The sequence below is a fragment of the Scyliorhinus canicula genome, chromosome 6 (assembly GCF_902713615.1).
Source record: "Scyliorhinus canicula chromosome 6, sScyCan1.1, whole genome shotgun sequence".
Classification (NCBI taxonomy): Eukaryota; Metazoa; Chordata; class Chondrichthyes; order Carcharhiniformes; family Scyliorhinidae; genus Scyliorhinus; species Scyliorhinus canicula.
In genome coordinates this window covers 175,732,922-175,748,106 of record NC_052151.1, presented here as the reverse complement: position 1 = coordinate 175,748,106, position 15,185 = coordinate 175,732,922, and the positions used below count along the sequence as shown (strand labels likewise).

Below are 15,185 nucleotides of genomic sequence, written 5' to 3'. Positions count from 1 at the left end.
GTGGTGTTTTAAGCCAGAAAAACTGCTGCAAAATTGCCAATCTCTGGGGGTTGGCTAATAGGGAGGCAGCATAGAGCTCCCAGCTCGAGCTGCCAATACGACCTGGAGAGTCCCCGGGTCCGTGGCCACGCAAACCCACATGCCCCCACTGCTCGCTGATTGGCTTCCCCTGACTGTGGTGGCCTTGGACTGAGTCCATAGCTGCCATGCTGAGTTCCCGACGGTGAGACCATGAGAGACAAACGCCGTCGGGAACAGCATCGCGGGGCTGGCCTCAGCCAACGCTCGGAGGCCGTGGATACCGCTCGTGGCGTACACCTACGGTACATCGCTTTTCAAGGAGCGAGCATCGCGAAAGTGGTGCCGCCCCCGATTTCGTCGTCATCAGGGATTCTCCGCCCCGTTGCCGAATGCGATTTTGCCGTCCAGGATCGGAGAATCCAGCCCAAGACAGAAGACAGCAAATCGGAATAAGAAATTGTTTTACAGCCAGATATTAATGTATACTCCAAGCAGCCAGCTAATCCTCACATTAATTTCCCTTCCACAGAACCGCTGTGCCCTGACATTTCATTCCTTTTCGGGAGCGAGTTATGTTCGAGCCCTTCCTGTGGATTCCCTTATTTCACTTTTTAAATTTTTTCTGTTATAATTTTAATCCATGGATTCTTAACGAGCATGTATCTTTAAGTCAAACAGCAGAGAGAGTGAGGAATTCAAAAAGTTGTGACATAGTACATGGCGCCGGATTCCCAATAATGGGGCTATGTCCCCAGGCCAGCGTCAAAACGCGGGCGTTTCACTCTGGACTTCCCTTAAGGATTCTCCTACCTGAAGGGGCTTGCAGGGCCCCGGAGTGCTCCACGCAACTATGGCTACGGATAGGGGGCCCTGTATTTCAGGTCAAGAGTTTGCGCATGTGCACAGCGGCGGCCACCCCGTGTGACATGGTGGACTCACACCGCAGACCTAGATGAATAAAGTAGTTCCTCCCGAGATCACGCATGCCTGCGGATCGGTGCCACCCGATCGCTTGCCTGACCGTCTGTGAGGCCAACCCCCAGTAAAGGATCCCCCCTCCCTCCACCAGGGGGAACCACACCGTTGGGAACTCGGATTGTTTTCCTGGGAGTATCGCCGTGGGGGCCTCTGTCAATGGCTCCCGACCCATGCTGCACGTGATTTGCGGTGATTCTTCAGGGAATCGCGGGAGCCGCATTGGGCTGGATTCCGCCATTGAGAGCTCATTCTCTGCCCGCGCCAATCGCGATTTTGGTGCGGAGGCTCGGAGATTCCAGCCCATGGTGTTACCAGCTTTGTATAGCAAGGCCCTGACTTCGCGACACTTGAGAGATGGGAAGGGACTCGGTACGATTGATTGCCAGGTGGCAAATGAATTGGCCAAAAGGCCGTTTTCTCACCAGTAACAGGTGGGATCTGAAAGAGTACTTTGATCGAAGGTCTGCTTCAGGGCAAACATCTGAAACAAAGACTATCAGTCTTTTTACTTATTATTTTCACTCCTCTCCTCCCCTCTGTTTTTATCTGTCTTGCTGTGTGTGTTTATAGAGGGTGGGGTGGGGGCATGTTAAAGTGGCGGATTGACAATTAGATGATAATCCACCAGTTGTATTTGCTGCATATTTCTTTCTAGTTCTTGTTATCAATAAAATGTAATTGTGTTGAAATTTACAAACCTGGTGACTGTAATTATTAGGCAGTCAAGGCCAAAGACAGGTGGGGGGAAGGTGAGGGATGAAGAGGTGTCTTGCAAAAATAAACAATATAACAGTGATGAAGAAAATCTTTGCACCAAGACAAAATGGTTTCTAACACAGAATTTTAACTGGGGTAAGTAAGAACATTGCAGGTGCCCGAACCATTAAGTTCCACCGATTCAGGAACTGTTCATTCAGACTGCTATTTAAGGAAGGTGAAAGAGGGAAACTTGGGAATCACAGACTAGTTAGCGATCATCTGTGGTTAGGAAATGACCAGAGTCTATAATAAATGATATGGTGAGAGAACTTGTCTAAACTTTCCAGCTGATCAGAAAGAGGCAGCAAGGGTTTGTAAAGGGTACGTCATGACTGATTAACCTGATTGAATTGTTTGAAGAGGTGATGAACATAGTGGACGGGCAATGAGAAAGCATTTGATATTGTTCCTCATAGGAGACTGTTAGTTAAAGTTAAAGTTGAAGTTAATGGAGTTAAAGGGAAATTATCGATCTCATTAGAAAATTGGCTGAATGGGACAGGATACAGAGAGGATGGATAATATTTTAATTGGCAGCATGTAGCTCATGGCGTCCTACTATTATTAATGACTTACTGATGGGATAAAAGCCACACATGCAGAGGACACAGAGTTAGGCACCATTGTAAGCCATTGTGGTTGGAGCAACAAATTGCGAAGAGATATTAATAGATTCAGTGGATGGGCAAAACGGTGTCAAATAGATTTCAATACGGCAAATGTGTTGCAATCAATTCTCGAACTAGCGTGGACTGAAATTCCATTTTTTAAATAGCTTATATAAATATGTTGTGGGCAAATACAGAAAATAATGAAAAAGGCAAATGGAATACTGAACTCTACATCCAGTGGTTAGCATACACTGGGGTAGAGGTCATGCTATAGAGAATCACTGCAGTGCAGAAGGAGGTAATTCGGACCACTGAGTCTGTACCAACACTCTGAAAGGGTACCCTACCTATGGACAGGCCCCCACCATATCCCTTTAACCCAGCAATCCCACCTAAACTAAACTTATGTCCTCCCTCACCTCAGCGCCCCCCGACTGCTTGGACTCGACTTCCAATGCAGTCACCGAAGCCTGACCCGAAAGTTCGGCGGACCCCTACCCCCTCAATCTATGTAGCCTCGCGACCCTTAAGGTTCTCCCCTCTTTGCTCTTTGCAAACCTCACCCCCGACTGTAAGCCCGTCGCCACCAGGAGCAGGCGGTACAGTGCACAAGACATGATTTTTTTCAAGTCAGACGTCCAGCGGCTCTTGAGGGAGGGGGTCATCGAGGCCAGCAATAGACCCTGGAGAGCACAAGTGGTGGCTGTCAGGACCGGGGGAAAGAATCGGATAGTTGTGGACCACAGCCAGACGATTCAGGCAACTTGATATGTACCCCCTCCCCCACATAGCGGAGATGGTCAACCAGATCACACAGTACCTGGTGTTCTCCATGGTAGATCTGAAGGCTGCCGACCACCAGCTCCCGATCCCGCCCGGAAGATCGCCACTGCACTGCTTTTCAAGCAGCCGACCGGATCTTCCACTTCCTCAGGGTCCCTTTCGGCGTCACTCATGGGGTCTCGGTTTTCCAGAGAATGATGGACCGAATGGTGGACCAGTACGGGCTGCGGGCTGTATACCCGTACTAGGACAATGTTACTATCTGTGGCCATGATCTGCAGGACCACGACGCCAACCTTCAGCGGTTCCTCCAGACCGCGCAATCCCTCAACCTCACAAATAACAAGAAGTGCATTGTCCGCACAGCCCGGCGAACCAAACTCGGCTATGTTGTGGAAAACAGGGTCCTTGGGCCCGCCCCGACCGCATGCGCCCCTCATGGAACTTCCCCTTCCCCACAGCGTCAAGGCCCTCAAACGCTGCCTGGGGCTATTCTCCTATTACGCCCAGTGGGTCCCCAACTATGCGGACAAAGCCCGCCCACTTATCAAAGCCACTATATTCCCCCTGACTTCTGAGGCCCGCTCGGCCTTCAGCTGCATCAAGGCCGATATCACTAAGGCCACGATGCACGCTGTGGACGGGTCCGTCCCCTTCCACGTAGAGAGTGATGCGACAGATGTCGCCCTGGCCGCCACCCTCAACCAGGTGGGCAGGCCAATAGCCTTCTTTTTTCAAACTCTCCACGCCTCCATGATTGGACACTCCGCTGTCGAGAAGGAAGCACAAGCCATTGTGGAAGCTGTGCGGCACTGGAGGCACTACCTAGCCGGTAGATGGTTCACCCTCGTCACTGACCAGCGGTCGGTAGTCTTTATGTTCGACAACGCACAACGGGGCAAAAATTAAAAACGACAAAATCTTGAGGTGGAGGATCGAACTCTCCACCTATACTTACGATATCAAGTATCGTCCTGGGGAGCTCAACGAGCCCTCAGATGTCCTGTCCCGTGGCACATGCACCAGCGCGCAAAACAACCAACTTCGGGCTATCCGCAATGACTTCTGTCACCCGGGGGTCACTCAGCCTATGCACTTTATTAAGGCCGGCAATCTGCCCTACCCCACCGAGGAGGACAGGGCCATGACCAGGGATTGCCAAGTCTGCGCAGAGTGCAAACCGCAATGCTACCGGCCAGGCAAGGCCCACCTGGTAAAGGCCTCCTGGCCCTTTGAGCGCCTCAGTATCGACTTCAAAGAGACCTTCCCTTCCACCAACCACAATATATACTTCCTGACCGTCATTGACGAGTACTCCCGCTTCCCCTTCACTATCCCATGTCCCGACATGACCTCAGCCACTGTTATAAAGGCACTGCCCAGCATTTTCACCCTATTCGGCTTCCCTGCATATGTCCACAGTGACCGGAGTACCTCTTTCATGTCTCCCCCAACTCAAAACTATGCTTCCTGCCATATTTTGCACATTGGGGATTGGCTGTACCTGAATCTTCGGCGTCACTCAAGGCCTCTAAGACACCCACAGTCCCTCAAACACCAACTCACATCATTCGTAACTTTGAACTGGGACAAGTGACTGGTGAAAGATAGGATTGGAAGGAGAGGCCAAATGTCAGAGGTTTATGTATCGGAGTCCCGAACTCCTTTGGTTGACTTTACATTTTCTGCAATGTATATATCCTCCCATTATTCCCACGGTGCCTCAGGTTCCCACAGGTTGACTATCCCTATAGATCCAGAATTTATCCAATTCAAACATCTTGTCTCAACATTTCCCTTCTTCAAATCCGAGTCTCCTCATTTTAACTGGACGCTACCCCTTGAGTGACTGTTCTGGTCTTCACTGTGAGCAGTCATCAAAGATGTGCAGGTTCGGTGGATTGGCCATACTAAATTGTCCCTTAGTGCTGAAAGGTTAAGTGGAGTTATTGGGTTCGGGCAGGGTATTGGGCCTAGGTAGGATGCTCTTTCAGAGGGTTGGTTCAGGCTCAATGGGCCGAATGACCTTCTTCTGATCATAGGGATTCTATGATCATCCCTTCAGGTTGATCAGTGATAACAACAGCCAGCCATGGATTTTCACCACCTCTCCAGTTCCCTCCATTACCTCACTTCTGTCAAGCCTATTGGTCATCACAGCGCCCATGAACAACCCTGTCCCAAAGTCCTATCTGCCGACTCACTTGTTCACATCTTTGTCACCCCGAGATTTGATTACTGCAAGGATTCCCCACCTGGTATCCCATTTCCATGTTCTGCTTCCTTCAACTTCTCCAGACACTGCATCAGCTGAGGAGCAGGAGGAGTTGGAGGAGGACGTTAAACTCCAATCCCCCATTCAACAACAGTATTCACCTTCTAATTGTTACTGATCTTGTTCCTGATTTGGTCGCAATATGATCAATCAAAATAAATGCAAAATAAACATTCGCAGCCAAATTTATAAATCAAACTATTAAATGTTGCATACAAATGTCAACTAACCAGCCTTGTGCATTCCTCTTGTTCCTGTCTCCCATGTGCTCTTGCCCTATTAGTTCTGTGCAGTGCTACCCCAGTTGGTGGAAGGCTGCTGACGTTCAACCGGAGAGACTTCAGATGGCCTTAGAGGGTGTCCCGAGAGACTTTGCCTGAGAAAGCCAGCTTTGGACTGCAGCACCTCGGCATGGGCAGCAGCAGCCTGGGCTGGCTGACACACAACAGTGGTGGTGGGACAGTGGTAGGATGTCAAATGCTGTAATCTTGAGAGTGGGCAGCAGGTTTGTGTTTCACAAAGCCACTGTCACTCCCCTGTGGAGGTGACTTGGCCTACTTGTAATCTTTTAGAGAATAGATTGTTCACCTACTGTGACAGCCATTGTAAATAGCATTGAATAACATTTGGACAAGGAATCATTAGATGCTGTGGTTTTGGGATAATTTATTGAGTAACAAAGTTTAATCTTCGTGCACACTGCCGAATCTCTTCTCTTCCTATGTCTTCCTGAAATCTGTGCAAAGAACCTTCCCTAGTCATTCCCTGTCGTCAGAGCCTCATCCTGTGTTCTATTAATGCTTTCATGCTTAAATCTTATTTCATCTGTCAATACTTACATTAACTTATCAATAGTGATCATTGCCCATGGGAATGGCACTAACAGGATATCCTTAACATCCCCTGCCTTTCGCCCCCTGCAGACAATGGCTATCGGAATGGTGGCCTTTATCCTGGCCTCTGCAGCCCTGGGGGATGGGCTGAGATGGCTGCTCGAGGGGGACCCTGAAGCAGTGGAGCTTGTCCTCGAGGAACAGGAGGCAGCCGGTGAGGACAGAGAGCCCACCGTACAGGAGGCCAAGGAGGAGGTGGGAAGGAGGAACCGCATGAGGCCTCATGTGTACTGACAGCACCTGTCATTCGATAACCTGCTGGAAAGGGTTTTGGATTTGGATTTGGATTTTGTTTATTGTCACGCGTACTGAGGTACAGAGAAAAATTTTTTTCTGTGAGCAGCTCAACAGATCATTAAGTACATGAAAAGAAAAGGAAATAAAAAGAAAATACATAATAGAGCAACAAAAGGTATACGATGTAACTACATAACACAGGCATCGGGTGAAGCATACAGGGGTGTAGTGTTATTGAGGTCAGTCCATAAGAGGGTCATTTAGGAGTCTGTTAACAGCAGGGAAGAAGCTGTTTTTGAGTCTGTTCATGCGTGTTCTCACACTTGGTCATGCTGTTGAAGACTCCTGCTGTGCAGGGAGACCGTACGGCATATGCGCCGGATTATAGCACATCTGGCACCGCAGGGGTATGGGGGAGGGGGTACATACCCTCTCCTAGTGGCCAAGGTGATGGTCACCCTGAACTTTATGCCATGGAGTCGTCCCAGGCGATGGGTGGGGACCTGTCAAGAATCTCACGGTTCTCGGTGCACAGCTGCATCTGCGCCGTCACGGAGTCCCTATCTGCCCGGTCGGCACAATACGTCAAATTCAATGTGGACCGAGCCCACCAGGATGCCCAGGCAGTGGGGTTCACTGTAATCGTCAAGATGCCCCAGGGCCAGGGGGTGATCGAAGGGATGCATGCCGCCCTATCAGCACCAGCCCATGATGGACCATTCTTCACAAACCAAAAAAGTTTCCACTCGATGAACCTGCAGCTGGTGTGTGACCGATAATCGGGCAGTGTGCACGATGGCTTCATCCTGGCACACCCGATGGTTCCTGACCTCTGCGTGGGGCACCGTGATGCACGATCAATTGCCCGAAAGACACAGATTGGTACAACTGTGGCTTTATTACAGTCAGATGCGTGGCCTCCTGCTGCAGCTGGTGAAATGGCTGATCAGGAGGAGGTCACGCATATTTATACGGCTCCTTGTGGGCGGAGCCAGCCAGCAGGGGCTACCGGCAAACCTGTAGTGCAGGTCCTACCGTACATCCCCTAATACAGGTGCACAGTGGTTCACCACATTCACCCCCTGTTAAAAATGAGTCCGGCGTGGGTGGCGTGGAACAGATTTACAAATAATTTGCAGCGGGGAGGTGAACAAAAATATGTCCGTTTTGGCAGTCCGGTGCCCGTCAGACGTTAAGTCGGTCTGGTGGTTTGATGGTTCGCTGGGAGCGACGTAACGCTGGCGGCGATGTCGGTGCTGGCGTCGCCGACGTCGGTGCTGGCGGTGTTGGTGCTGGCCAGTAGTCGGATGACTCCGGGAGCGTGCCAAAATCTTCCTCGTCCTCTAGCGTGGGCAGGGGAAGGAGGGGTGGACCTGGTGGGGCTAATGTTGGGAGTGCCAGGGGAGGGGAGGGTGGCGCGTGGGTGGGGAAGTGTGTGGGAGTGGAACCTGAGGGAGCCAGGTCCCTGAGTGAGACCGTATACTGGCGGCCGTTGGGGATCTCCTCATAGGCATACTGGGGGTTGGCATGGAGCAAGTGTACCCTGTCCACCAAGGGGTCCGCTTTGTGAAGTCGGACATGCCTATGTAGAAGGGCCGGTCCTGGAGCTGCGAGCCAAGTCGGGAGCGACACCCCGGATGTGGACTTCCTGGGGAAGGTAAAAACACGTTCATGGGGTGTGTTATTTGTGGCGGTGCACAGTAGTGACCGAATGGAGTGGAGTGCATCAGGGAGGGCCTGCTGCCAGCGAGAGGCTGGGAGGTTTCTGGACCGTAGGAATAGCTGGACGGCCCTCCAAACCGTCCCATTCTCCCTCTCTACCTGCCCGTTTCCCCGGGGGTTGTAGCTGGTCGTCCTGCTGGAGGCGATACCCCTGCTGAGCAGGAACTGACGCAGCTCATCGCTCATGAATGAGGATCCCCTGTAACTGTAGATGTAGTCGGGGAAACCGAACAGAGCGAAGATGGTATTGAGGGCATTGATGACGGTGGCAGACGTCATATCGGGGCATGGGATGGCGAAGGTGAACCTGGAGAATTCATCGATCACACTGCAGATATATGTGTTGCGGTCGGTGGAGGGGAGGGGCCCTTTGAAATCCACACTGAGGTGTTCAAAGGGGCGGGACCCTTTCACCAGGCGCACGGGGTCCAGCTGGTAGAAGTGCGGCTTGCACACTGCATGGCAGTCTCTGGTGACTGTCCGTACGTCCTCGACGGAGTAGGGCAGAATGCAGGATTTAATGAGGTGGTACAATCGGGTGACCCCCGGGTGACAAAGGCTGTCGTGCAGGGCCCGGAGTTGGTCTACTTGTGCACCTCGGGAGAGGGCGTCTGGGGGCTCGTTGAGCTTGCCTGTGCGATACAAAGTCTCGTAATTATAGATGGAGAGCTCGATTCTCCACCGCAAGATTTTATAATTTTTGATCTTGCTCTGCTGCGTGTTGTTGATCATGAAGGCTACCGACTGTTGGTCAGTGAGGAGGGTGAATCTCCTGCCGGCCAGGTAATGCCTCCAATGCCGCACAGCTTCAACGATAGCCTGGGCCTCTTTTTAAACGGATGAGTGCTGAATTTCAGAGGCATGAAGGGTGCGGGAAAAGAATGCCATGGGTCTGCCTGCCTGGTTTAGAGTGGCGGCGAGGGCGACATCTGATGCGTCGCTTTCTACTTGAAAGGGCAGTGTCTCATCTACTGCATGCATCCCGGCCTTGGCTATGTTTGCTCTAATACGGGCAAATGCATGTTGTGCCTCGGCTGTGAGGGGAAATTGGGTGGACTGTATGAGTGGGCGGGCCTTGTCCGCATAGTTTGGGACCCACTGGGCATAGTAGGAGAAGAACCCAAGGCAGCGTTTGAGGGCCTTGGGGCAGTGGGGGAGAGGGAGCTCCATGACGGGGCGCATACGGTCCGGATCTGGCCCCAGGAGTCCGTTTGGACTACATAGCCGAGGATGGCTAAACAGGTTGTGCGGAACACACACTTCTCCTTGTTGCATGTAAGATTGAGGAGAGTGGCGGTGCGGAGAAATTTAGAGAGGTTAGCGTCATGGTCCTGCTGGTCATAGCCGCAGATGGTGACGTTGTCCAGGTACGGAAACGTGGCCTGCAGACCGTACAGGTCTACCATTCGGTCCATCTCCCTTTAGAAGACCGAGACCCGATTAGTGACGCCGAAGGAAACCCTAAGAAATTGATAGAGCCAACCGTCCGCCTCGAAGGCAGTGTATGAACGGTCCGATTTACGGATGGGGAGCTGGTGGTAGGCGGATTTCAGGTCAATTGTTGAGAAGACCCGGTATTGTGCAATCTGATTGACCATATCAGATATGCGTGGGAGGGGGTACGCGTCGAGCTGCGTGTACCGATTGATGATCTGGCTGTAGTCCACGACCATTCTGTGTTTCTCCCCAGTTTTAACCACTACCACTTGGGCTCTCCAGGGGCTATTGCTGGCCTCGATAATACCCTCCCGAAGCAGCCGCTGGACCTCGGACCTAACAAAGGCCTTGTCCTGGGCGCTGTACCGTCTGCTCCTGGTGGCGACGGGCTTGCAATCCGCAGTTAGATTGGCAAAGAGGGAGGGGGGGTCAACCTTGAGGGTCGTGAGGCCACAAACGGTGAGTGGAGGTAGAGGCCCGCCGAATTTGAGGGAGAGGCTCTGGAGATTACGCTGAAAATCCAGATCAAGCAATAGTGCAGCGCAGAGGTTGGGGAGGACATAGAGGCGGAAACCGCTGAATTCTATGCCCTGGACAGTGAGATTGACCACACAGAACCCTCGGATCGAGACAGAGTGGGATCCGGAGGCCAGGGAGATCCGTTGGTTGGCGGGGTGGACCGCGAGGGAGCAGCGCCTTACCGTGTCTGGGTGAAGTCTTCGATCGACTCACCAGGTAGTTGTACGCGAGTGAAGAGTACATGCTTTGTGAAGAGTGTGGTTGTCTTCTGAACGTAGTTCTCTTTTAGGAGTGCCATCGCTTCCGCGTAACCCGGGGTGTCTTGGATCAACGGGAACACACTGGAGCTCAACCTGGAGTATAGAACTTGGATCTTCTGAGCTTCCATCGGCGTGGGGGTTGCAGCATTGATGTATGCCTCAAAGGAAGCCAGCCAGTGATTAAAGTCCTTTCTGGCTTTATCCTGATGTCCATAATGTAGAAAAATCTGACTGTAATAAATTGATGCACGGTCAATTGCACGAAAGACTCAGATTGGTACAACTGTGGCTTTATTACAGTCAGATGCATGGCCTGCTGCTGCTGCTGTCGAAATGGCTGATCAGGAGGAGGTCACGCATTTTATACGGCTCCTTGTGGGCGGAGCTAGCCGGCAGGGGCTACCGGCATACCTGGAGTGCAGGTCCTACCGTACATCCCCTAATACAGGTGCACAGTGGTTCACCACACACCGCCTGGTGATGGGTTAGCTCCATGGCGACAGGGGTGATCCACTGTGGTTGTGGCTGATGACAAGTATCCGGAGGCCACTGATCAATGCAGAGAACCGCTACAATGACGTCTAGTCATATGGGGGGGGGTCACCCCAGCCCCACAGCCAATCCCCTGGTCACCCACCGCCACCTGCACACTCGCACCTCTGGCCCTGGCTGGACCCCCAACCCCAGCCAGCCAGCCCAATGTCAGGACCGGCAACCCACGGTCGTGCCTCTGTGTGTCCGACCAATAAATTCTCCCTCATCAGCCACGGCGCCTATTCCCAATTTTCAAATACACAAGTGAGCCTCGCTGTTGGAAATTCCCCCCAGTAGAGGCGGGGCCATGCGAACGTCCCCGGAGAATACCGGGTCAGGCCCGCTAATGATATGCAAACTGTGATTGCAGTACATACAGAGAGGAAAACATTGACAGCACTGTCCAGGACTGGAGAATTGGGATTTGCTGTAAACCCAGCTCCATCCACGATTTCGGTGTCAAGCCCGATTCTCCATCCAATCGCCTTTCCTGATTTAGATTTCGGCCCAACGAGATTCCTGACCAATATCTCCGAAATTCCTACTTTCATCACACATCTAATCCCTGTGCAAAATTGATGCTGGACTTCACTTGCAGGATTTGTGGCTGGCCTGTCAATATACTAAACATTGCATTGTGTGTACCTGACAGTGTTCTGCCACACGCCCCACTGACCTGCTCACCTGAGTCCTCTGCAGCCGATCTGGCACATACACAAACCCCTTATTCCTGCCTCGGTTGCAAGCTATTTATACCCACTGTCTCACTGGAGCAGATGTCACCTTTATGTTACCCTTTAAATAATGCTCTGAGTCGGTATCTGAACTAGTGGCCGTGAGGGTGAAATACAGTGATGGTGATACTTCAATTTTTGGCTCTTCTACCACTGCTTGGACAGCTTGGTTGTCTGAAAAAAAGGCACAAGGGTAAGAGTCAGGGTAATATCTTCCTCACATCTTCAACCCATTGCTGATCATGGCTACAACAATGGATGCCCCAATGATTATGAGCACTTCCTCCTTTATTGGTGAAGAATATGCACATGCACTCATCTCTCATTGGTTCCCTCCTATCATCTCTGGGGTGCACCATTTGTTGCTGGAAGATTGAGTGGAGTGTCTCAGTGAGTGTGCTGCCATCTATTTGGATGGTGTGGCTGCCATGGTTGAATAGCCGGCAGCATGCAGCATTGCTGGGCAACACAGGAGCACAGTGGTTAGCACTGTTGGTTCAAAGCGGCAGGAACCGGGTTCGATTCCCGCTTGAGTCACTGTCTGTGCGGAGTCTGCACGTTCTCCCCGTGTCTGTGTGTGTTTCCTCCGGGTGCTCCGCTTTCTTCTCACAAGTCCCGAAGATGTGTTGTTCGGTGAATTGGACATTCTGAATTCTCCCTCCGTGTACCCGAACAGGCGCCAGAGTGTGGCGACTAGGAGCTTTTCACATTAACTTCATTGCAGTGTCAATGTAAGCTACTTGTGACACTAATAAAATTATCCTTATTACCGGAGACCCTTGGAGTTCATTCTCTGCCATGTTGTTCCATTCTGGTGTCTTTTGCTCTGCCAAGCTTACTTTTACAATGGCTTCCTATACGTTTACACCTCTTCTTTAAGAGATGCAGCATTTTCAAATTAAAACCTGTCATACAGATGATGACAGGGAGATGGTTTAGACATTATTTGTTGTAGAGATAATTGTGACTTCGTCGAAATTATGTTAAGAGAGTCCCCAACGGAGAGAATCAGAGGAAAATGTAAGTGAGCACAGTGAGTGATGTAAGACTGAATTATTAGGTTTAGTAAATAGGGATTAAACCTCACACCCCTGCATTGGAGTAAAACCATATTCTGGTAAATTCAGTACCTCAAGGTCTTAATATCAGCAGAACTCTCCAGCAATATTTTTACTTTTTTAGGAAAATCACTCAGTTCCCAGCTAGGGGATTACAACAGCTTTTGGGTGAATGTTTAATAATAGACGGACCTAGGCAGCATCTGAATTTTAAAACAATGTTCTGTGTACTGACTAACTGGATAGGCAGTCTGTATCAATGGCTTGTTGGACTGAGTTGTATTAAAATACTCTCCCTGTGACTGTGATATTAGATTAGTGTTTGAGCTGTGAGTGCGGTATCAGAGGATGGGGCTGCACCAGAGGTTCTTCTGGGGTAGTACCCCCCATGAATGAATAATGAATAAACTTTGTAATCTGTCCCTGGTCCTCTTGTGTTTAGTTGGATAAAGTTCACAACAACAATTTGGCGTAGGATGCTCGACACTCGTATTGGATCATTGGAAAAGTTCTGCAAACAGGGTGAGTAGAGGGCAGCAGAGGGCAGCAGAGCGGAGCTACTGATTGGCTGTTCCGGGGAGATTTGCATACGTGCAGTGCGGTCAGCCTAATTTGAAGGTGTACCTGCGAAAGAGACCCAAGGTGTTCGAGTGCAAGCAAGCATCCAGCAGAGGGCAGCAGAGCAGAGCTACTGATTGGCTGTTCTGGGGAGATTTGCATACGTGCAGTGCGGTCAGCATAATTTGAAGGTGTACCTGCGAAAGAGACCTGAGGAATTCGACTGCAAGCAAGCATCCAGCAGAGGGCAGCAGAGCGGAGCTACTGATTGGCTGTTCCGTGGAGATTTGTATACGTGCAGTGCGGTCAGCCTAATTTGAAGGTGGTTTGTGAAGGGGTTGTTGTCAAGTGACAATTGTGTGTTGGTGAGTATTGTGATTAGTAAGTAAAATCTTTATTCCTTTCACTTATTAATTATTTGATACTATATTTGTAATCAGTTAAGATAAAGGGTAAAAATGACAGATCCCAGACCCGTGTTATGCTCCTCGTGCACAATGTGGGAGTTCAGGGATGCGGCCAATGCCCCTGACTTCTTCATGTGCAGGAAGTGTGTCCAGCTGCAGCTCCTGTTGGACCGCATGACGGCTCTGGAGCTGCGGATGGACTCACTTTGGAGCATCCGCGATGCTGAGGAGGTCGTGGATAGCACGTTCAGTGAGTTGGTCACACCGCAGATTAGAATTGGTGACGGAGACAGGGAATGGGTGACCAAAAGGCAGAGAAAGAGCAGGAAGGCAGTGCAGGTGTCCCCTGCGGTCATCTCCCTCCGAAACAGGTATACCGTTTTGGATACTGTTGGGGGAGATGTCTCACCAGGGGAAGGCAGTAGTAGCCAGGCTCTGCTGCACAGAAGGGCGGGAAAAAGACTGGCAGGGCTATAGTCATAGGGGATTCAATTATAAGGGGAGTAGGCAGGCGTTTCTGTGGTCGAAAACGAATCTCCCGAATGGTATGTTGCCTCCCGGGTGCTCGGGTCAGGGATGTCTCCGATCGGCTGCAGGACATACTGAAGGGGGAGGGTGAACAGCCAGTTGTCGTGGTGCATTTAGGCACCAACGATATAGGTAAAAAAGGGGATGATTTCCTACAATCAGAATTTAGGGATTTAGGAGATAAGTTAAAAAGTAGGACCTCAAAGGTAGTAATCTCAGGATTGCTACCAGTGCCACGGGACAGTCAGAGTAGAAATTCAAGAATAGTCAGAATGAATATGTGGCTTGAGAGATGCAGGAGGGAGGGGTTCAGATTTTGGGACATTGGAACTGGTTCTGGGGGCGGTGGGACCATTACAAACTGGATGGTCTACACCTGGGCAGGACTGGAACCAATGTCCTAGGGGGTGCTTTTGCTAACACTGCTGGGGAGGTTTTAAACTAATGTGGCAGGGGGATGGGAACCAGATTATGAAGTTAGAGGTCAGTAAAGAAGCAGCAACTAAAGCCAGTAAGGTACGAGACAATAAACTCAATGTGACTAAGGAAAAGAGTAGACAGGAAAGAGATGATGAACGCAAAGGTGGTCTGAGGTGCATTTATTTTAATGCGATAAGTGTAGCAGGTAAGGCAGATAAACTTAGGGCTTGGATCAGTACCTGGGAAAATGATGCTATTGGTATTACTGAGACTTGGTTGAGGGAAGGGCAGGACTGGCAACTGAATATCCCAGGGTATAGATGCTTCAGGAGGGATAGAGAGGGAGGTAGAAGGGGTGGAGGAGTTGCAATACTAGTCAGAGATGATATCACAGCTGTGATTAAGGAGGTCACGATGGAGGATTCGAGCACTGAGGCAATATGGGTGGAGC

At 50.7% G+C, this 15,185-nt stretch overlaps 1 protein-coding gene across 1 annotated transcript in view; it reads left to right on the top strand.

Moving 5' to 3' along the window:
* Positions 1-13,417, top strand: part of LOC119967661 (probable G-protein coupled receptor 139) — a 44,604-nt gene extending 31,187 nt beyond the window's left edge. The window contains exon 3 of the mRNA XM_038800474.1: positions 13,264-13,417. Coding sequence (XP_038656402.1) covers positions 13,264-13,271 — 8 coding nt within the window. The 3' untranslated portion in view covers positions 13,272-13,417. The remainder of the gene's footprint in view (positions 1-13,263) is intronic.
* Positions 13,418-15,185: the final 1,768 nt, after the last annotated feature.